General features: G+C 38.8%; 1 protein-coding gene across 4 annotated transcripts in view; it reads left to right on the forward strand.

Annotated features, from left to right (window-relative positions):
* Positions 1–22,065, forward strand: part of MAP3K20 (mitogen-activated protein kinase kinase kinase 20) — a 193,917-nt gene that overhangs the window by 74,749 nt on the left and 97,103 nt on the right. For all 4 annotated transcript variants that reach the window (XM_011743951.3, XM_011743954.2, XM_011743952.3 and 1 more), the window contains one exon: positions 21,257–21,344. In XM_011743951.3, coding sequence (XP_011742253.2) covers positions 21,257–21,344 — 88 coding nt within the window. The remainder of the gene's footprint in view (positions 1–21,256; positions 21,345–22,065) is intronic.

Below are 22,065 nucleotides of genomic sequence, written 5' to 3' on the forward strand. Positions count from 1 at the left end.
CCTTCCCTGCCTCCTTCCACCCCAGGTCGCTCCAGCCTCCTGACAGTGCCTGGAAGTGGTGTGCAGATTGTTTAACAGGAAACGTGTGGGTATTTGTTACTTTGCTGATCTCTGTGGAATGTCCCTTCTTGAATTTCGCGGTTTGCCAAATTTGGCAGAGTTCTTCTCTTCTTTGACTGTATGAGATTGATGTTCGATGATGAAGGGAAACCTAAGTGGGTCCTGAGGTTCCGTTAATACCTCTGCCTTCACTCTGCCTCTTCTTCTGTTTCCTGCTCTCCCAGACTGAGCCAGGTGTTTACGAAAATCTGGTCAAAGGCTAATTCTATAAAGCTGACTTCTTACACTGAAAATAAAATCTGTGGTCATAGAAGGAATTTTGAACCCCAGGCATCTGTTGTAGACATATAGGATTGATCACAGTGTAGGATAGGTAGAAATATTTATAATGATAGTGCTGAAATCAATATTTGGAGCTTAATATGTGACAGGCTGTTTTCCTGGTGCTTTACATGCATGTACTCATTTAATGCATAAGAATAGTAAAGTGTATTCTCATGGTACTTTTCACTATACAAAGTGTTCTTATATTTATTTGATTCTTGTAAAAACTCTGTGAATATGAGACCAGAGGAGACTAAAGAAACATGACAACTAAATGCAGTGTGGCACCTTGGATTGGATCCTGAAATGCAGAGAGGGCATTAGTAGAGAAACTGGTGAAGTCCAAAGTCTGGAGCTTAGTTAATAGTAATGTACTATATATGGTAACATAAGATGTTAACAATGGGTGAGAGGTATACGGGAACACTACTATATTTTTCTCTGAATCTAAAATTGCTCCAAAATAAAAAAGTTTATTAAAAAAAAAAACTCTTATGATCTAGCCAATGCAAGTCTCATTATCCTCATTCCCCGATTGGTACTGTTTAGAAAGGCTAAGAACCTTGCTCAGTAGCACATGTGGGAGGTGGTAAAAGACCAGGACCTAAACTCGAGTCCTTGCATTCCTACCTGAGTGCTGAGTACTGAGGAGTACTGCCTTAGGAAGAATCCACTGCTTTCTGCCTCCGTCATCTCCGCGCATCCTCCCAACAGCCTTTTGAGGGTTGGGAGATGATACTTTCATTTTACAGTTCAGAGATCACTGCCATCCATGTTCACTACTGGAAAAATAACTCAAAAATATGCTTCTTGTTGACTTCAAGTGACTATTGACTTCCATATTTGAATGGAGAATACAGTACATATTTTGGGGCCCATTTGATTAAACCAGTACAACAGAAATCTCATTTAGGGAGTATATAGAGAAGATATGATGAATGATGGCTAATGCCCACAGGCAGTAGTTTTGAAAAAGAAGAGTAGTGTAGTGGTGTCTTCTGTGATCTCTGACACAGAAATCTGTGAATGAACAGAAAATAGAAACACAAGAATTGCCCCCATCAAATTCAGATTTGTTCTGCAAATGCGGTAATTGTGAATCTAAAGATGGTATGCCAGATTCCATATCCTGTAAGTGGAAAAGAGAAGAGATGTTCAATTTCTGTCAACATGGCAATTTATTTTTAAAAATAGCAGGGTGACTTAAGAGATTTATTTGGAAGCTTGCAGAACAAGGCTTACTAACAGCTTGTGGTCATCTCAGTATATTTTGGTCTTTGAATTTAGATTCTTTCACCAGTTGTGGCCTAACGTGACTATGCAGGATGACATGTGTTCTAACACTTTTCCAATGCTCTATTCTCTAGATTCTCTTTGGTTTGTGGTCAGTGTCCTACACAGAGTCGTTTCGGCCTCTCATAAAATAGAGAGTGCTATTGCTGTCAGTCTGTGGATCTGTTTTCCAGCAATTGATTGTTCTGACTGATGTTCTGTGTATCCGAGTTCAGTTCTGCATACCCTTAAGAAAATTTTTTTTTTCTTCGAGACAAAATCTTGCTCTGTCACCCAGGCTGGAGTGCAATGGGTGATCTTGGCTCACTGCAACCTCTGCCTCCCAGGTTCAAGTAATTCTCCTGCTTCAGCCTCCTGGTAGCTGGGATTACAGGCACATACCACCACACCTGGCTAATTTTCATATTTTTAGCAGAGACGGGATTTCACCGTGTTGGTCAGGCTGGTCTTGAACTCCTGACCTTGTGATCCGCCCGCCTTGGCCTCCCAAAGTGCTGGGATTACAGGCGTGAGCCACCACACCTAGCCAAAAATATTGTTTTAATGTAGGTACAATTTCTAGCAGCTAACATTTATTGAGGAAAACCATGTGCCTAGCATGTAGTTTACATGGGAGTTTGGTCCTTGTAACTGTGTTAAGTGGATACTGGTTTTGTTTTACACATAAAGAACACACTTAGTTGAGAGACTTGGGGGACCACACAACTCATACATGATAGAGCTGAAATTTAGCTCCAGGGTTTTCAGACTCCAAGGCAACTAGACTACAGTTTCGCTTGCCACAGAACTACTCTCTAGGCTGTAGGCCTAAATCCTGGCTACATATTAGACTCACCTTGGAAGCTGGAAAGCTTCTAAAAAGCACCCATACCTGAACCCCACCCTATACCAGTTAAATTAGATTTAAGTCAGAATGTTAGACTTGAAGAGACTAGATCATTCCATCTGTCCCTTTTACTTCCACATTTTGACATTTTATCAGTAGATAAGCTGACGCCTCAAGTCACACAGCTGTTCAGTATCAGAAGCAAGCCTAGGATGTAGGTGTCTTTTTTTTTTTTTTTTTGAGATGGAGTCTTGCTCTGTCGCCCAGGCTGGAGTGCAGTGGCCAGATCTCAGCTCACTGCAAGCTCCACCTCCCAGGTTTATGCCATTCTCCTGCCTCAGCCTTCCGAAGAGCTGGGACTACAGGCATCCGCCACCTCTACTAAAAAATTTTTGTATTTTTTAGTAGAGACGGGGTTTCACCGTGTTAGCCAGGATGGTCTTCATCTCCTGACCTCGTGATCCACCCGTCTCGGCCTCCCAAAGTGCTGGGATTACAGGCTTGAGCCACTGCGCCCGGCCATGGTTGTAGGTGTCTTGATTATGATCTTAGAGTTGCTTCCATACTCAGATCAACTATTACTAAATATGTTAGAACATTTACTGTATACAAAGGCCTAGAAATATGTCTAGTAATAGGTGAATTTGTCTATTTATATGTAATATTATAGAAATGTGCAGGCATGTACATCTATGTGATTCTGAGAATTTATATTCATATGTCATGATTCAATTCATAGGCTTTGCAGCCAGATTGCCTAGTTTGAATTTTGGCTTCACTGCTTCTCAGCTATCTGACCAAGTTACTTAACTTCTCTATTCCTTACTTTCTTAGTGACGAACTGGAATAATAGTGGTATACCTCCTGTGGACTAAATGAGCTAATGTATGTAAAGTGATGAGCCAGTGTTGATACACAGGAAGTGCTCCATAGGTGTTAGCTATTGTAATGTATGAGTCAGAGTGTACTCACAACTTCTGAAACTCCATAGTTATTGCATTCATTCATTGCAAAAGAATTATAATAAACTATGTGGTCTGCCTCATCTGTCTCAAATTTTATATACCTTTCTATAGGCTCTTAACAGGGTCTATACTCTCATGCTTCATAGCCCATGATTTTTTATCTCCTGGAAAACATGTTGATGTTCTAATTTATTTTCTTCATCTCTGGGCTCACTTTTGGACCATGACATCTCAGCTCAATTCAGCAGTGGCCTTCTGTGTATTTTGTTAATAAATGTCTCAGGCTGCCAGAATGTTGCTCTGATGTAGATTGGTATATTGCATCAGTCATCACCAGGTTTATATTTGTTTACATGCAGAACGATTCTTGTCTCTTGAAGGTCATGTGTAGTTGGTAAGCAGTATTATGCAGAAAATCTTGAATTATTTTGTCTGGGACTTTTAGTGATGATTACAGGCTGTTACATGGGAAGAGTTCTACCCAGAGAACCCAAAATACAGATTGAAGCCTGTTGTCTCTGATCTCCCTTAGGTCCTAAGCTTTGTTGTGTGAAATAAATGGTATCTGTTACACAAACACTGCTTCATTCAACAGGCATGGAAGAATGGACCAGTTACAGCGTTGTTAAGTACCACTTATCAAATGCTCTTAAAGGGGTTCTTTGAAAGAAATCTTTCTGCTCAAAGATAGTAAGGTGTTAAGTAGAGTGACAGATTAAGGACACCCCGCTGAATCTTCAAGCAAAGAGAAAAATCAGAATTTGGGGTGAGATGCTGTTTAGAAATAAGGAGATAAAAATTGGAGCTGCAATAGATATAGCAAATAAGATCAAGACTCGCACCACAAGTTCCATAGGTCAACTCTAGTAATTTGACATAGTAGAAGTAGAATAGGCCATCTTGAAAAATAGTTTTCTACTGTAGGAGACCTGAGACTCCCAAGAATATAGTGAAGGCACACTCTAGGGAATGCTGGTAGCTGCCCAAGTAGGTCCCTGTTGAAGTGGCTTCTGATTTATGCATTTGGAAATTTAATCTTAAGAGTTCAGAGTTGAATGGACTCTCAAGGATGCTAAATCACACATAATTTGATTGAGACTAATTAAACCATCTTGCTAATCTCTAAATTTTCTATTTTTAGATAAGGTGTATGGGAAACAAACTTATAAAAGATTGCTTTATGAATGTGAATTCAGAGCAAGAGCATTGGTAATAGGATTTGAATATGTTCTGATACCACACTCAGCTGATAATCGATTTACCTACCCTTCAACAGGAGGCCCGCCTTACTGGAGAAGTTGTTACGCCTCCCATTTTCACCCCTCCCCCGTTAGGGCTTATTATCTCTTTAACTTTTCTCTAAGTCTTTGTAACTGACCATCTGTGACTACCTCTGAATACTCACACAATTTTGTTAAATATGTGTGTATCAAGTTATTCTCCATCCTCCTGGCCTGGAAGGGTCTTTCAGTTTAGGATGACTTGACATATCTCTGCTGACACTGCTTTAGGTTGATCATTTCCAAATTTCCAACAATGCATCACTGTTTCCCTGGTGTTCATCTGTTACTGGAAATGTTCAGTCAGTAGGATGCCTGTTTCTTAGAATATTACTAAGAGGGTTACTTCATTAGACAATTGGAGCAGATGACCTTTAGGTTCTAACTTATGGGAAAGTAGTGATTCTTTTACCTCTGTAGGCCTTGCTGATCCTGGAAGATTTCTTTGAAGTAAACCTGAGAATTAGTCGTTTCACGGTATCTGCAGAAGATTTGTCCTAGGACTTCATATAGATACCAAAATCTGTGGATGCCTAAGTCCTTTGTATAAAATGATGTAGTATTTGCACATAACCTACATTTATCCTCCTGTATAAATCATCTCTAGATTACTCATAATACCTATTACAATGTAAATGCTCTGTAAATAATTCTTATCACGTATTTTTACTTGTGTTATTTTTTATTGTTGTATTGTTATTTTTAAATTTTTTCTAATATTTTAGATCTGTGGTCGGTTGAATCCACAGATATGGAACCCACAGATACAGAGAGTCGACTGTTGGTTTTCTGGCTTTTTAGGAGTCACTCTCACTGAAATTTGACATAAAAATCAGCTTGGCATAAGTTAGCAGTCACACTGCTGTGTATTAACAATTCCATTACCTGCCTGTTACCCTATCGCTACACCACATTCCAGCCAAACTAAAGTGCTGCTGCTTCTCAGGCATGCAGCCTGTCCCAGCTGTGAACCCAAATGGAATCCATTCTCTTTTTTTTTAGAAACGGAGTCTTTTTCTCTTGCCCAGGCTGAAGTGCAGTGCTGTGATCTCCGCTCACTGCAACCTCCACCTCCCAGATTCAAGCAATTCTCCTGCCTCAGCCTCCCGAGTAGCTTGGACTATAGGCGTGCGCCACCATGTCTGGCTAATTTTTGTATTTTTAGTAGAGAGAGGGTTTCACCATGTTGGCCAGGCTGGTCTCTAACTCCTGACCTCAGGTGATCCATCTGCCTCAGCCTCCCAAAGTGCTGGGATTACAGGTGTGAGCCACAGCACCCAGCCTAATCCATTCTTCATGGTCTAGTTGATACTGTCCATTATCTCCCAACTTCCCTAATTTTTATACCGATCCTTCACGTGTTTTGTATTTCTGATGGTTATGTGGCATCTTGTTAATATGTACTTTTATTTTTCCCATGATGGTGGGTAAGCCCTTGAGAGTAGGAGTTTATTTCTTTTTATTTGACTTCCAGCACTCTGGATGTACTCTGCCATCCTTGTTTTAATTCGTATCAGTATATAAAATAATGTAGATACTAAGGACAATATCAGAATGTTAAAGAGAGGCATGGTTACATTTAATTTTAAGACTCAAACTATAACCTATATAGGATATTTGAAAGAAAAGATCAGAATTCCAAGTTACTTAGGGAAACTTTAGCAATAGTGTAAAAATCCAACCAAATATAACAGGATTAAGGTGCCAATAGAAAGTAAAGAAATGGAACTTGGTGTAAAGTATTATTTCAAGAAGTTTTGGTGTTTAGGAAAGTAGTTTGAGAAGCAGGGGTCAATAAAAGTTGGTTTTTTGGGGAGATGAAAAACATTTTCTTAGTCCTAGAGGATGGAACTAGAAAGAGATGGGAGATTTCAGAAAGAACGTTGATGGAGAGCGATGTCCTGAGAGAAGACGGGGCGGTATGAAGAAGACCTGTCAGAGTAAAATCTGGGGAAGAGAAGGGGTACATTTTTCTCTGAGACAGAGAGAAAGGCGTAGGTGTAAGGTAGGAGTGCTGAGGGGAGTTCTACCTGTTTCCCTAATGTGAGAGTATTCATAGTAATCTGTTGAGGATGAAAACAAGAGGACTAGAAGACATGAGAAGAGGTAAGGTGTGATGTAGCTTACTCATGAAAATTATCTTGTGTATTTCTTGACATCATTATTGTCCGTCTTCTCCAACTAGATAGTAGGCTCCATGAGGACAAAGGTTTTGCTATCTTGTTCACCACTGTCCTTAGTGCCAGAAAATAGTGCCTGGCACATCATATATACTTCATAAATATTTGTTGGGTGAATGTTGAATGGAGAATGAAAGAGGAAACTAACTGGAGAGACTCAAAATTATTGCTTTCATCCTTTAGCTTTCAATACATGTACAGATTATAACTATACCATGTTAATTATCTCAGTACAGATCTGTCAGAAAAGCTTACCTGAAAGTACTGAGGGGCATAGAAAGGTAATTATTGGATTTTTTTCCATACTTAGAGATTGGTAGAATGGGGACTGGAACTTTAGCATTTTGGCAAGAATGTTTTGGGAAGATTTGACCAAAGAGTGCAAAATGTTTTGTGTTACCCTAATGACTCTTCCATTGAACGGAACCTTGATCTCTGATAGCTTGATAGATATGGCATTAATTATTAGCTGCCTACCCAATAATATTCTCCTGGTCTTCCTTAGGATTCCTGTGTTGTTAGATGTGCCACTATACCCAGCTTAAAACTACATTTCCCAGCCCTTCCTGAAAATATAACTCATTTATGAGATACAGGCAGAACTTTCTGAATGAGATTGCTGAGAAAGCTCTCTAAAAGAAGCCAACCTAAGAGGACACCCTGTTGTACTTTCCTCGTTGCTGCCTGGGATGTAAATTTAACGGTTTGGAACTTCAGGGGTTACACTGGGCCCATCACACAACCTCGAGGATGTAAGCCAGTGCTAAGGATGGTAGAATAAAAAATTGTTGAGCTGCCATATTGGGATTCTTGCAGCCTTTGTATTTTGAGACATTTTGTTATTTCAAGACTGATTTGTTGTAAAACTATCTTGTTTAAAGTACTGTTATTTTGGATCTCTGTTTCTTTTAGTAGAACCCCATTTATTAGAAAGGAATTGAGGGACTAGAAGCCTCAACCTGGTCAGCCGAAGAGCTGGTTTCATGGGCGTAAGCATAAGAGATCGAGGTCGGAGAAGGGTTTCTAAGGGAGGTGGCTGGGTAACGAAAGGGTCTAAGACAGCGGTCCTCAACCTTTTTGGCATCAGGGACTGGTTTTGTGGAAGACAATTTTTCCACAGATGGGGCAGGTGGTGGGGGATGGTTTCAGGATAAAACTGTTTCACCTCAGATCATCAGGCATTAGTTTCTCATAAAGACCGTGCAACCTAGATCGCTTGCATGTGCAGTTTACAATAGGGTTTGCGCTCCTCTGAGAATCTCATGCTGCCTCTGATCTGACAGGAGGCGGAGCTCAGGCAGGAATGCTCGCTTGCCAGCTGCTCACTTCCTGCTGTGCGACCTGGTTCCTAACAGGCCACTGTTGGTACCAATACCTAAGAGATGGTCATAAGGAGCTAAAGTAGAATGCTGGTGAAAGTTCCTGGAGTAGACAAAGTCAAGGAAATAGTATTTGTATGTACAGATGGGAAACCAAGAGGTAACCCTTTGATTAGGCCAGTGTTTCTTTGAGTTTTTATTTCATGGGCCATCAAGGATCTATGAATCTGTGGACCCCTGGAATCTTCTGTTAAAAAATGCAATTTGAGATATACTATAAAAATACACTCAACTGTTGAACAATGCAGGGGTTAGGGGCACCAACCCCTGTGCAGTTGAAAATTTGGGTGTCCCTTTTGACTCCTTTGTTAGTGAAAGGAAAGATGATGGCTGGAGTGATGGTTATTAAGTATGAGATAGTTCATTCAAATGGAGGCAATCTGTTCATCAAGCCATTAGGGGAGAAATGATCTTTTGCCTTTAAGTGTGGAGCTGCCTTAAAGTAGGATAGTAGTTAGGACTAGAAAGGAAAAGACTGGAAGACTTCAAATCCCTTCCATTCTTAATATTCTATCATTCCAGATTATCTTTACTATGTATTAGTTGGGGTTTGGTTGGTACCTTTTTCTTTTTTTTTTTTGCAATTAATAAAACTAAAAATGTCTGCCAGCTATCACACATATGCCTTTAGTTATTGTTTATGCTGACAGAACCCCAAAATAGTAAAACATTAATGTAGCTGAAGAATCCAAGTGTTCAAGACACAGTCTAATTGGAGTCTAAAAGATGTTAAAGGACTTTCAGACTATTTTAAAATTAAATTTGCTAAATTCTTTTAAATGATTTTGTAGATTTCCATAATAAATGTGGCAAACATTTCTCTTATGGGATGTAAATAATCAAACTCTGTTTCACTGGAGAGTATAAAGCACTTATCTAATCAGATTGTGAGAGTCGCTCAAAATTTCTAACCGTGTAATTTTTGCATAGAGAGAGAGAGTGCCTCCTGCTGTGCAATTAACTGGTTTTATTAGCTATAAATTTGGTTGATGCTGGTTCTTGACCTGATCCTGCACAGTTGAGTGTCAGGAAGGCTTGGAAATCTTAGAGTGGGGACAGCAGCTGAGGCCCTAAGAGAAGCTGATGAGTTGTTTCTCACGCTTCTGTAAGTAAAGAGAGCTTTGGAATTTTCTAGACCTGTTAATTTTTCCTTGTTCATTTTATTCTGTATTCAAATTAGGTTTGTGAAGTGGAGTGGTATGGTTTACTGATTATAAGCAGGGTTTTGAGATCATACTACCTGTATTAAAAAGCTGGCTTTGCCATTTCTTGTACCCTTGGGCAAGTTTTAAAGTTTTTCCTTACCTAGGTTTCTTCCCCCATGAAAGAGTGATTAATAGTAAGCCCTAACTCATGGTTTGCTGTGAGAATTTAAGGGTTCAATCTACATGAAGTTTTTGTCCTAGCTCATAGTAGATACTCAATACACGTTAGCTGGTATTATAGAGGGGTCTTCAAGTTGAAGTCTCTTTCAGCAGGGGAAAGTGTTAATAAAAAATGTTTAGAAGGACCTATGACTTTACTGGACTTTTTTTGAAGGGAGAAAGGGGGAAGAAAATATACAAAAAGAGGCAGAGTTAGGCGACCTGGCATCAGACTTTATTACTGACATTTACTAGACAAGTAAGCTTGAGAAAATCAAATCAAAGACCCAATTTTCTCAACACTTAAATACAACATAATATCTCATTTGTGAGAGTCAGGTAAGATAAATACTTTGGAAATGTCAAAGTGCTATCTATTTTACCTAAAATATATGTTTTTAGGTAAAAACATAAGTAAACAAGGACAGTCATATAATAAATACATGAGGCTAATTAAAACAAGCAAAATATGTAAATGAAATCCATTGACGGAAGACATAGGAATTTACGTATAAGCTTGACTTGCCTCTGAATGATCATTCATTATAAAGGAAGGGGAAAGATGTCAGAGAAAGGACTTAGCATTGGTGGAGCAACCTGGCATTTGCTGGGCACTGGAGTAGGATTACTGTCTGCCTTTCACAGATGAGAAAACTGAGGCTCAGGTTAAATTACTTCCTCAAAGTCACCTCACTGATAAGTGGCAGAGCCATCATTATAACAAAGCCTGCGTGACTCCAGAGGATGTCCTAATACAACATGGTTAATTACCTCCAATCTATTTGTCACATATTTATTGAGCACCTACTCTGTGTAGTGTTAATAATACATTAATTTTTTCACAAAAATGGATAGAAATGTAAAGCACGAAGGGATCTGAATGATAACTTTGTGCAACCAAGTCATTTTGTAGGAAGGAAAAAAGGCCCAGAGTGACCAGGTCGCTTTAGGGTCATCCATTTTGGAACAGAATTAAATTTTTACTCACCTAGTCCAATATTTGATTAAGTTATATTGCTGTTCAATTCCTTAGATGCCTAATCCTTCATTAGTTCCGATTTGAAGCCTCATTTGGGGATTTTCTTTCTGGATAATTTCTGTGTAATTGCTTTGACCAAGTTACATAAGTTGTTTGATGGAAAGCTGACTGAATTCTTGTTTGTGCTTTTGTCACCCAAACTGAGTACAAGTTGTTTCAATATATTTTACTTTTTCTTCTTTTCTTTCTTTGTTTTAATTGAGACTGGACCTTTGTTGCCCAGGCTGGAGTGCAGTGGCACGGTCTCAGCTCACTGTAGCCTTGACCTCCTAGGTGCAAGTGATCCTCCCACCTCAGTCTCCTGAGTAGCTGGGACTACAGGCGCATGCCACTACGCCTGGCTAATTTCTGCATTTTTTGTAGAGATAGGGTCTCACTATGTTGCCCAGACTGGTCTCGAACTCTTGAGCTCAAGTTATCTGCCTGCCTTGGCCTCCCAAAGTGCTGGAACTACAGGGGTGAGCCACCACACCTGGCCTTACTTTTTCACGTTATCAGTGACATTCTGGTGTGAGCACAAAGAATGTGAAATCTCTTTGCCTTTTTGTGATTTGGAAATAGCTCTTGAATCCCTGGTCTTAAATCTTCACTCTGTTTCATTCAGTTTTTGCCACCCTCCTATCCTGCCAGGTGAGTCTGCCCTTAGTTGGGTATGTACTTAACTAGAGAGCAGCTCTAGATCCCTGGAGGGAAGCCCAGGCTCCTCCCAAGTGACTGCACGCGTGAGTTGGCTGCATCACACCAGGAAAACCATTGAGCAATAGGAGACTTCCCAGCACTGGTGATGTTTGTAATAAATATCCCCCATGACTCCATCTCAGTTGTTTAAGAAGAGTGGGGAAATGACTGGTGTATTTTTTTTTCATAGCATTTTTAACTGTTTCTCTTCCAAAGAAAAGTCTTCATGATGTCAAACATCATTCAGAATATAGGTATTCTATTATGGATCTGAATTCAGTCCATTTATCCTTCTTTGTTGCCCTGAATACCTGAAGAGCATCATTTGAAAAAGAACCTATGGAATTGTGAAGTTTGCTGCTTTTTATGTGACTGTGACTGAATGGGTCTTGTTAAGCCCAAACTGACTCGAAGGGCATGACCTGTGTATGACTCTCTGGTGATTATATACAGGATTGAAAATCCTCCAAGCCTGCTTTTAAAGTTCTTGTAGCACAGCAGTTTTGGATGTAGAAAGGCTGGTTTTCCATCTTGTCATACATGTAAGAATGAAGTTTTTTCTTTTTATTAAAAAAAAGCCCCTGGTTATGATACTCTTGGGGTAAACATGCACTGAATTAAGCAGCATTTTGTTTTTTTTGTTTTTGACTCAGTCAAGATCCTGGGATCCTGAAACTGTTATACTTTTGATAACTGAGATTGAAAACTTTCCTTTGTTTTCTTTATAATCGGAACCTGAAACAATTAGCAGGCAAGAGAAGTTCTCCCTACATCTTTCCTGAAATAGCTAGCTGTTTTGACCTTATAGATTTGTAAATACTGTTTTAGGAGTTTCTAAATCAGTAATTTCTCCTTGCGTTCACCTTCTGCTGCATAGTTCTGGACTCTGTAGTGATAAAGATAAGAGGTATGCTTCACTGAGGGGACCCTGGCTCATCTGTTGTGGATATTTATGATACTGGCCCTGGCCTAGGAATGGAGCTTGTGTGCAATGTGGCCCCACTACTGAGAACCAGGGGTCCATCTATCAGCACACAGCAAAGGAGCACCTACCATAGCTTTCAGGCTGAATAATGGGTATGGAATGTGGACTTGGCAAAAGGCTGGCTCATCTCTAGAGGTGATTTGGGAAATACATGGCAAAATGTATTGGGTAGAAAATTGGAAATAGAGGGTTTAATGTTAAGCAAGCTTTTCATCCTTGCTTAATCTTAAATCCTACATTTAAGTACAAGGCAAAGAAAAAGTACAATGCAAAAGCAAGGGCATGCTTGAAGAATGCAAAGCAGCAAAGGATTCTCAAGAAATCGTGCTCATGTAATTGTCTTGGACAACAGAGCCTACAAAGAGGCAAAGTGCAGCTGTCCAAATCCTCATTCTTGAAGTTTAAATCCACAATGAACTAGTGAACGTAAGTCTCAACTGTGCCTCCTACTGCAATTATATAATTGATTGACTGTTGTTCTTATGAAATGTACCCTAAGTAACCCTTAAACATGTAAAAGAATAGAATGAATACTGAAGCAAATTCATACCTTGCGGCATTTTACTCTTCTCACTGTATGGTTCAGGGTTAACATTTGCTGACATAGGCTCTCCATAATTATTTAAACACACTGAATATCAGTATCATCAAATACTGCTCATTCATCCTTTAAATGTTACTGAGTGCTTCCGGTATATAAGGTATCTGACTTTTCTCATTCATGTGGTATTATACTAGCATTTTACAAGAGGAGCAAAGTAGGAAAGACTCTTCTAAAGGGTAGCAGACCATAGGCGCAGACACGAGAAGGGAGAGGAGCATTATGTAATAAAATGCTGAACCACATGCATACTGAGTAGGTTGAAGTTCATCTGGAGCCCGTGCGATTTCCAGTATCCACGTCTTTGGTCTCATGGCCTCTCAGAACCTATGGCCTTCTGTAAGAGTAACCCGAGTGAACCCTAGTTTGTTCCAGAGCCGTATCAGGAGAAAATCACAGGTCAGTGGTTAGCTAAACAAGTTTTTATATGCCTACCATAGTCCTGGGAAGGTAAGGAAAGAGCTTCACTTCTTCCTGACCCGATCCTAGGGAGAATCTTTCCATGCAAATAAATATTTTAAATTTCATATTCATATGGTCTTATATATATTACATATAGCATGCCTGTACTGCTTTTTCTGATTATAAAAATTACATAGACTTATTGTAAAGAATTTGGGAAATAGACAAAAAAGTATGATCCCTCTTCTTTCTGCCACTTAGAAATAGATGACCACAGTAATGTTTTCTTTCTTCCTTGCCTTTTTTCTATACACATAATTTTTATTTTTAAAAAATGTAGGATCATCTCCTATATTCTTGAACTTTGGGGACATATAGTGACCCTGGATCATATTGGCATTTTGGAGATACAGTTTTTGGAGAGAGCCTTGGGCCTTGGATGTAGAGCGTAGTGAGGAGATGGCTTCAGCTGAGTGATTAGATGAACTGCTTTTCTTTCTCTTACTACCACACTCTGATAAAATGATAGACTCTTACAATTGGTGAGGACCGGCCAGGCACGGCGGCTCACACCTGTAATCCCAGCGCTTTGAGAGGCCGAGGCAGGCAGCTCACCTGAGGTCAGGAGTTTGAGACCAGCCTGACCAACATGGCAAAACACCGTCTCTACTAAAAATACAAAACTTAGCCAGGCATGGTGGTGGGCACCTGTAATCCCAGCTACTCAGGAGGCTGAGGTAGGAGAATCACTTGAACCCAGGAGGCGGAGGTTGCAGTGAGCCGAGATCGTGCCATTGCACTCCAGCCTGGGCAACAAGAATGAAACTCCATCTCCAAACAAACAAAAAAAAAGATGAGGACCTAGAGATCAAGGTCTGTGGAGTTATGTGCTTAAATACCACACACCCACTAGAGGACTTGAAGGAGTAGTTGACATTCGTGGGCAAAAGAAGTGTATACCTTGTGTCAGTGCCACATCACATGCAGAGGCATGGACCCCACTGATACACAATCCTGCTGCTAGGTGGAGGGAAGTAGCTGTTGACAATCAGAGAGAAAAGCCTGTTCTGAGTATAAGATGTAAATGGAGCCTGCCGGCCTTATGATGTGGGGCTTCATAAACGATTGCTTTCATTCTATACCCATCAACAGGTTGTTGTTGGTATCTTTGCTTTCTTTCACAAAAAGTGAACTGAGTTTTATTTTTACAATATTTATCAAATAAATACATATAGAGTATATCAATGAAATACAAAGGGTATAAAACAAGTTTTTTAACTTTTAGGTTTAGGGGTACACGTGCAGGTGTGTTACATGGGTACATTGTCTGTCACGGGCGGACTGGTGTACAGATTATTTTATCACCCAGGTAATAAACGTAGTACCCTATAGGTAGTTTTTCAGTCCTCACCCTCCTCCCACCCTCCACCTTCAAGTAGACCCCTGTGTCTATTGTTTCCTACTTTGTGTCCATGTGTACTCAGTGTTTAGCTCCTACTCTTAAGTGAGAACATGTTGTATTTATTTGGTTTTCTATTTCCTGCCTTTGCTCACTTAGGATAATGGCCTCCAGCTCCATCCATGTTTCTGCAAAGGACATGATCTTGTTCTTTTTTATGACTGCGTAGTATTCCTAGCTCCATCCATGTCACTGCAAAGGACACAATCTTGTTCTTTTTTATGGCTGCATAGTATTCCTAGCTCTATCCATGTTTCTGCAAAGGACATGATATTGTTCTTTTTTATGGCTGCATAGTATTCCATGGTATATATGTACCGCATTTTGTTTATCCGGTCTTCCTTTGATGGGCATTTAGGTTGATTCCATGTCTTTGCTATTGTGAATAGTGCTGTGATGAACATGTGTCCTTATGGTAAAATGATTTATATTCCCTTGGGTTCCCCCATTGTATTCCATTACCCAGTAATGGAATGTAAGTAATGGAATTGCTAGATTGAATGGTAGTTCTGTTTTAAGTTCTTTGAGAAGTCACCAAACTGCCTTTCATAATGGCTAAACTAATTTGCATTCCCACCAGCAGTGTATGAGCATTCCTTTTTCTGTACAGCTTTACCAGCATCTGTTATTTCCTGACTTTTTTTTTTTTCCTGAGGCGGAGTCTAGCTCTGTCGCAAGGCTGGAGTGCAGTGGCGCAATCTCGGCTCACTGCAACCTCCGCCTCCCGGGTTTAAACAGTTCTCCTGCCTCAGCCTCTGGAGTAGCTGGGATTACAGGTGCCCACCACCATGTCCAGCTAATTTTTGTATTTTTAGTAGAGACAGGCTTTCACCATGTTGTCCAGGCTGGTCTCGAACTCCTGCCCTCATAATCTGCCCACCTCGGCCTCCCAAAGTGCTGGGATTTTTTAGTAATAGCCATTCTAACTGGTGTGAGATGGTATCTCATTGTGGTTTTGATTTGCATTTCTCTAATGATTAGAGATGTTGGGCATTTTTCCATATGCTTGTTGGCTGCATGTATGTCTTCTTTTGAAAAGTGTGCATGTCCTTTGCCTACTTTTTAACGGGGTGGTTTTTTGCTTGTAAACTTTTTAAAGTTCCTTATAGATTCTGGACATTAGACCTGTGTGATTGTGAGATGCATAGTTTGCAAATATTTTCTCCCATTCTGTAGACTGTCTGTTTACTCTGTTGATAGTTTCTTTTGCTGTGCACAAGCTCTTCAGTTTAATTAGTCCCATTTGTCGATGTTTGCAAAACAAGCTTTAAAGACACAGAATCTTTAAGGAGTCTATGGCAGCTCTCCAAAATTAAATAAACAAAATAAAATTTGGGATTAGGTTGAAAAAAAGTTTTGAATCGAAGGAAAAGAGTCCTTCTGAAGATGGAGATATTTTTAAACTGTTGGAAATACTTTAAAGAAGATAATTAAAACTATGATATTTAACTTCTTTTAATATCTCTGAATCAGTCGTTTGGAACCTGTGTGTTAGTCGATGTCTGGAAACATGGCAAACTGAGCTAATAGCTCGTTTTCCCCTGTAAACTTATAGAAATGCTGATAAAACTAACAACAAAATACTCACGACCTCCCAGGTTAATTAACAAACTAAAACTTCTGTAATTTTTCCAATAAAGGAAAGAGGAAGGGAGAAAGGAACTGGCCCCAGCTGGAAACAGTAAGAGCAGGCAAACAATAATCTGTAGAGACATTTTGGTACCCTAATAAGGACATGACTATTAGATATTTTTATGAATAGACCTTGATTCCTCCGTTTATGTGTCAGATTGGGACCCTTTATTTTTTGGAGAATCTTAGAGCCTGAGTTAAAATTGGCACTTTGAGAGGCCAAGGCAGGCGGATCATTTGAGGTCAGGAGTTTGAGACCAGCCTGGCCAACGTGGTGAAACCCTGTATTTACTAAAAAAAAAAAAAGTACAAAAATTAGCTGGGCATGGTGGTACGTGCCTGTAATTCCAGGTACTCAGGAGGCTGAGGCAGGAGAATCACTTGAACCTGGGATGCAGATGTTGCAGTGAGCGGAGATTGTGCCACTACACTCCAGCTTGGGCGACAGAGTGAGACTCTGTCTAAATATAAATATATATTGTTGCAGTCTGTCCCAGTCTTTTCTTAGATCCTCCAAGTCCTAGTTTGGAAAATTACATATTTATCTGAAGAATATTTAGACCATAGTTTGTATAACTTTAAGGTGATTATTGAATATGTAGACTCTGATCATTCATTTCTGCAAAAGTTTAGAATACCATTTTTAAAACTTTTTTATTGTGGTAAAATATACATAGCATAAAATTTGCCATTTCAACCTATTTAAGTGTATAATTCACTGGCATTTATTTGTTTATTTAGACAGGGTCTTGCTCTGTTGCTCAGGCTGGATTGCAGTGGCACAGTCACAGCTCACTGCAGCTTTGACCTCCTGGGCTCAAGCCATCCTACTGCTTCAGCTTCCTGAGTAGCTGGGACCACAGGCATGTGCCACCACACCTGGCTAATTTTTTATTTTTAGTAGAGACAAGGTCTCACTATGTTGCCCAAACTGATCTCAAACCCCTGAGTTCAAGTGCTTCTGTTCTCCTGCCTCAGCCTCCCAAAATGCTGGGATTACAGGCATGAGCCCCTGTGCCTGGCCAGTGGCATTTATTGTAGTCACAGTGTTGTGCACCATCACCACTATTTACAAAAATTTTCATCACCCCAAACAGAAACGCTGTACCCATTAAGCAATAACCCCTCATTTTCTCCTCCCATCAGCCCCTGGTTACAACCTCTAATCTGCTTTCTTTATTGCTGAATGTGTTCATTCAAGATAGTTCATATAAGTAGAATCATACAGTATCTGCCCTTTTGTGCCTGGTGTATTTTACTTAGCATGATATTTTCAAGACCCATTCATGTTGCAGCGCATATCCAAACTTAATTCGTGTTTACAACTGAAATAGTGTATTTTATTTATCAGTTGATAAACACTTTGGTTGTTTTTACCTTTTGTTTATTTTGAATAGTGCTGCTTTGGACATTGGGTCCGAATATCTGTTTGACTCCTTAGAATAGCATTTTGCACACTGAGAAATGTGTAGATCTTTTATATAGAAAATTTTAGTCTTCCAGATTTCGCATGTTGACTGAAATTATTTCTGTGTAACTTAAATAAACACAAACATAAAACTAAGAATTAATAACTCCTTATAACTCTCATATACAGGTAAATTCAAAATCAATTTTTCAATTAAACAAAAATAAAATCAGTACAGCTTTAACAATTGTTATCCAATTATATTTAGTGAAAATAAATGGCTTATGTTGGTTTTAATAGTGTAAAAAGATATACTTTTGTATGATGGGCCATTATTTTAGCTTTCATCATTATCATGTTTTCTTTTTAACAGTGAATGCATTTTTAAACCAATAATCCATTATTTTGATGTGCAGCTCATTTGCTAGATTATCCCAGAATATAAATCTGGAAAACAAAGGAAAAACAGCAATTCAGTGAGAAATTATTTACCACACATTTATTGCAACAGTTTTTTTTCATGAACTCTTGCGAGCAGGTACCTATAAAGGCAAAATCCAGAGAGTATATCTGCTTGCTGTCAGAGGTTGATTGCAACAAACAGGTTTTAAGAATTTGGTTAACCTCACACTTGTTTTTATTGGAGCTTATTTGAACTGCTAACATCATGATGTCATTTGACCTTCATTTATTACAAACATATCACTTACTTATTCAGTCTGCCTCTGTTTACTGTTGGCCCATTTCCATTAAATCAGTACAGCATTCTAAAGGAACATGTTGTTTTTATGATGTTAAATCAGATTCTTAGTTTATTATATAAGAACCTAAAATCTTATTTCATGAAAATATGATTTACTTGGAAATTATACTGCAAATTTTTTTGCAAAAAATATGAGCACAACAAGGGGATATAGGATAATGATTGTTATTTTGACATTAGCATTTGCCAGCCTAACAGCTGTTAGACATGCTTACTGGAACCTGAAATGATCAATCCTATTTCTTCAAGATATCACTTGGTAATATCTTAAATATAAACATGGAAACCAGCTGGAACACTGAAAATCCCATCATGCTGCATTGTGAAGTAGTCATCCAAGGATTCAGAATATTCTTGTATTTATTCTTTATTGATACAAACATTTTTAATGATGACACAATTCAGGTGCCCCAAAGAATATTCCAAAGGATAACACTGCCTCAGTTTGACAAATACTGGTTCAAACATTAACTCTATTGCTTTACTCACATTGAACTCTAATGCTTTATTCACAAACAGTTGGTCTACCACTTAAAGATGGGGCTTTGTGATTTCCAAACTGCACATACATTCTATTTTTACAATAAACCTTATTTATTATTTCTTCATAAGAAGTAGAGTTGCCATGTGGATGAATAGTTGTGTTGCACAAATAATATATCTTCTTCCTACTTGAGAAACTAAACTATGAGAAGAAGGTTGCTTGATGAACACAGACCCCTCTATACACACTAGGCGCTCAATAAGTGTTAAGGAATTGTTTGATTAAGCAGTGATAGCCCCCTTCCACACACGTATTACTAAAAGAAAACACTGTCAAATCAAGCTTGATAAGTGTCTCTCACAATCAGTGATATTCTTTATCTCAATTTCATATTGACTCTATGCCAACCCTCAAACTTCTGTTTTCCACCTAGTTACACCATCTTCAAAACCAGTTTCACGGCTGTTTTTAATGAAACCCCAACTCTTATCCTATGAAAAAAATTCATAGCAAATAACACTACTCATAGTTTACACATTCCCAGAGGGGAGTCCCTTTCTGACCGAAGTGTCTCCATTTTCATTAACTGCTGACATTCTTCTTGATGATCCTCTTTCTGGGGTGGGGACTTATAAATCTCCTGTCTACTTATTGCTAATAATATACCTTTCATTGAAAAATACTAAATATTTTCTATATTTAACTTATGTAATTTTATACCTCATTATATTTCTAATTCTTGATTAGCCATATTTTATCTCCACAAAAGTCATAAAATGTTGATGAATATATGATTTATGTAGTGATCATATTTCTATTGACATTAGCAGATATACACTATAGTATCTGGTTTTTTTGTCTTAAAAATTAAGTTTAATAAATACAACTTATTTTTACCATGTCATTCTTCAGTACCGCTTTGTAGTATTTAACATGTTTCAAAATGTATAAATATGGCCGGGCGCGGTGGCTCAAGCCTGTAATCCCAGCACTTTGGGAGGCCGAGACAGGCGGATCACGAGGTCAGGAGATCGAGACCATCCTGGCTAACACGGTGAAACCCCGTCTCTACTAAAAAATACAAAAAACTAGCCGGGCAAGGTGGCGGGCGCCTGTAGTCCCAGCTACTCGGGAGGCTGAGGCAGGAGAATGGTCTAAACCCGGGAGGCGGAGCTTGCAGTGAGCTGAGATCCAGCCACTGCACCCCAGCCTGGGCGACAGAGCAAGACTCTGTCTCAAAAAAAAAAAAAAAAAAAAGTATAAATATGGCCTCCTATCAAATCACCACTGAAAGTCAAGAATCTACCTATAAGTTTGTAGTACCTTGCATACAGAAGGAGAACAATAATATATTTTGAATAAATGATTAGATAAATAAGTGGGTATTATCTGAATCGATTCCATTAACATTTTAAAATCCCTAACTTAATTTTGACTCATCTAACCAACGGAAGTTCAGTCTGGCTGTAGCCTCTCAGAACAGACATTTTGCAAAATATATATAGTTGACTATTAGGAAGAGGACCTTCACTGTAAATAAATGGGGTATCTCTTCAGTCATTCTCCTCCATTATCAGTCAGGTGGGCTTGGAGTAAACACCTCTCTTATCGCTTCTTCAACCCCATTTTCTTTCTAAATTTTCAGAAAGCTTCAGTAGAAATGTTTAAACTTTCAAGAAAGACAACTTTAGCAGAATTACATACTGGTAGGGCACATATACATCTTTGTAAATGTACGTAAAAGAAAACTAAGACCAGGCGTGGTAGCTCACACCTGTAATCCCAGCACTTTGGCAGGCCAAGGTGGGAGGATTGCTTGAGCCCAAGAGTTCGAGATCAGCCTGGACAACATAGACCCCATCTCTAAAAAAAAATAAATAATAAATTTAATTAGCTGAGTGTAGTGGTATATGCCTGTAGTCCCAGCTACTTGGGAGACTGAGGCAGGAGAATTACTTGAGCCCAGGAGGCCAAGGCTGCAGTGAGCCAAGATCACACCACTGCACTCTAGCCTGGGCAACAGAGCAAGATCCTAGCTCAAAAAAAAAAAAAAAAAAATGAGTAGGAAGCCTGTTTTATTCTACTGTTATAAATGTGAAATTTTATGCAACTTTGCATTTTATTTTTCGTACAGGCAGAAATACTCAGTGTCCTCAGTCACAGAAACATCATCCAGTTTTATGGAGTAATTCTTGAACCTCCCAACTATGGCATTGTCACAGGTAAGAACTCAGTATTTGACTTCTTTCTTTTTCCAGTTACCTAGCTTTAGATTCCTTAATATGCTAAAATGCTTAATATTAGGTTCAATCATGAATTGTGTGTTACTGTCAGATGTCACTTTTGTTGCTATAAAGCATTAATAAAACTGATTATATCAATATAATTAAGAATAGTGTTTCCACTTCTACCCATGTTTAATTGTGCTAATTATATCTGCGTAAATGCTATTTAAATGCACTTGCAGCTGCAATACCAATATTTCAAGGTGCCGTTTAACTAAAATTTCATTTAATTAGCTGAAATGAGAGATGTTTTTTGTAACTCTGTGACCTTTTATAAATTAAGATTTCTTGAGCTATTCATGTTGTAATTCTTTGCAAGGCATTTTAATCCCATTAGAGCATTATTTCTTCAAGGTCTCTGACATGAGAACAATATTTTTCAGGTTTGGTCAACTAAGTTGGTAATGACCTTGATCTAAATTATCATATAATTTGGAGCAGCAGTTTATAACTGACAGACATACCCTTTCTAAAAAGGAGCACATAGAAAGTTTTGCCACATGAAAATACAGAGAGACACATATCTTTAATACTTTATGCTCATATTTGTATAATCCACTGAATAGCTTGGAGGTCTACAATAACTCGGTTTTACAACAAATAACTTTGATCTCTATCTTGGCAATTCTTTGATTAAAACAAAGTCAAACAAGAAAAC

This window comes from Macaca nemestrina, chromosome 11 (assembly GCF_043159975.1).
Source record: "Macaca nemestrina isolate mMacNem1 chromosome 11, mMacNem.hap1, whole genome shotgun sequence".
In the NCBI taxonomy this organism is placed as follows: domain Eukaryota; kingdom Metazoa; phylum Chordata; class Mammalia; order Primates; family Cercopithecidae; genus Macaca; species Macaca nemestrina.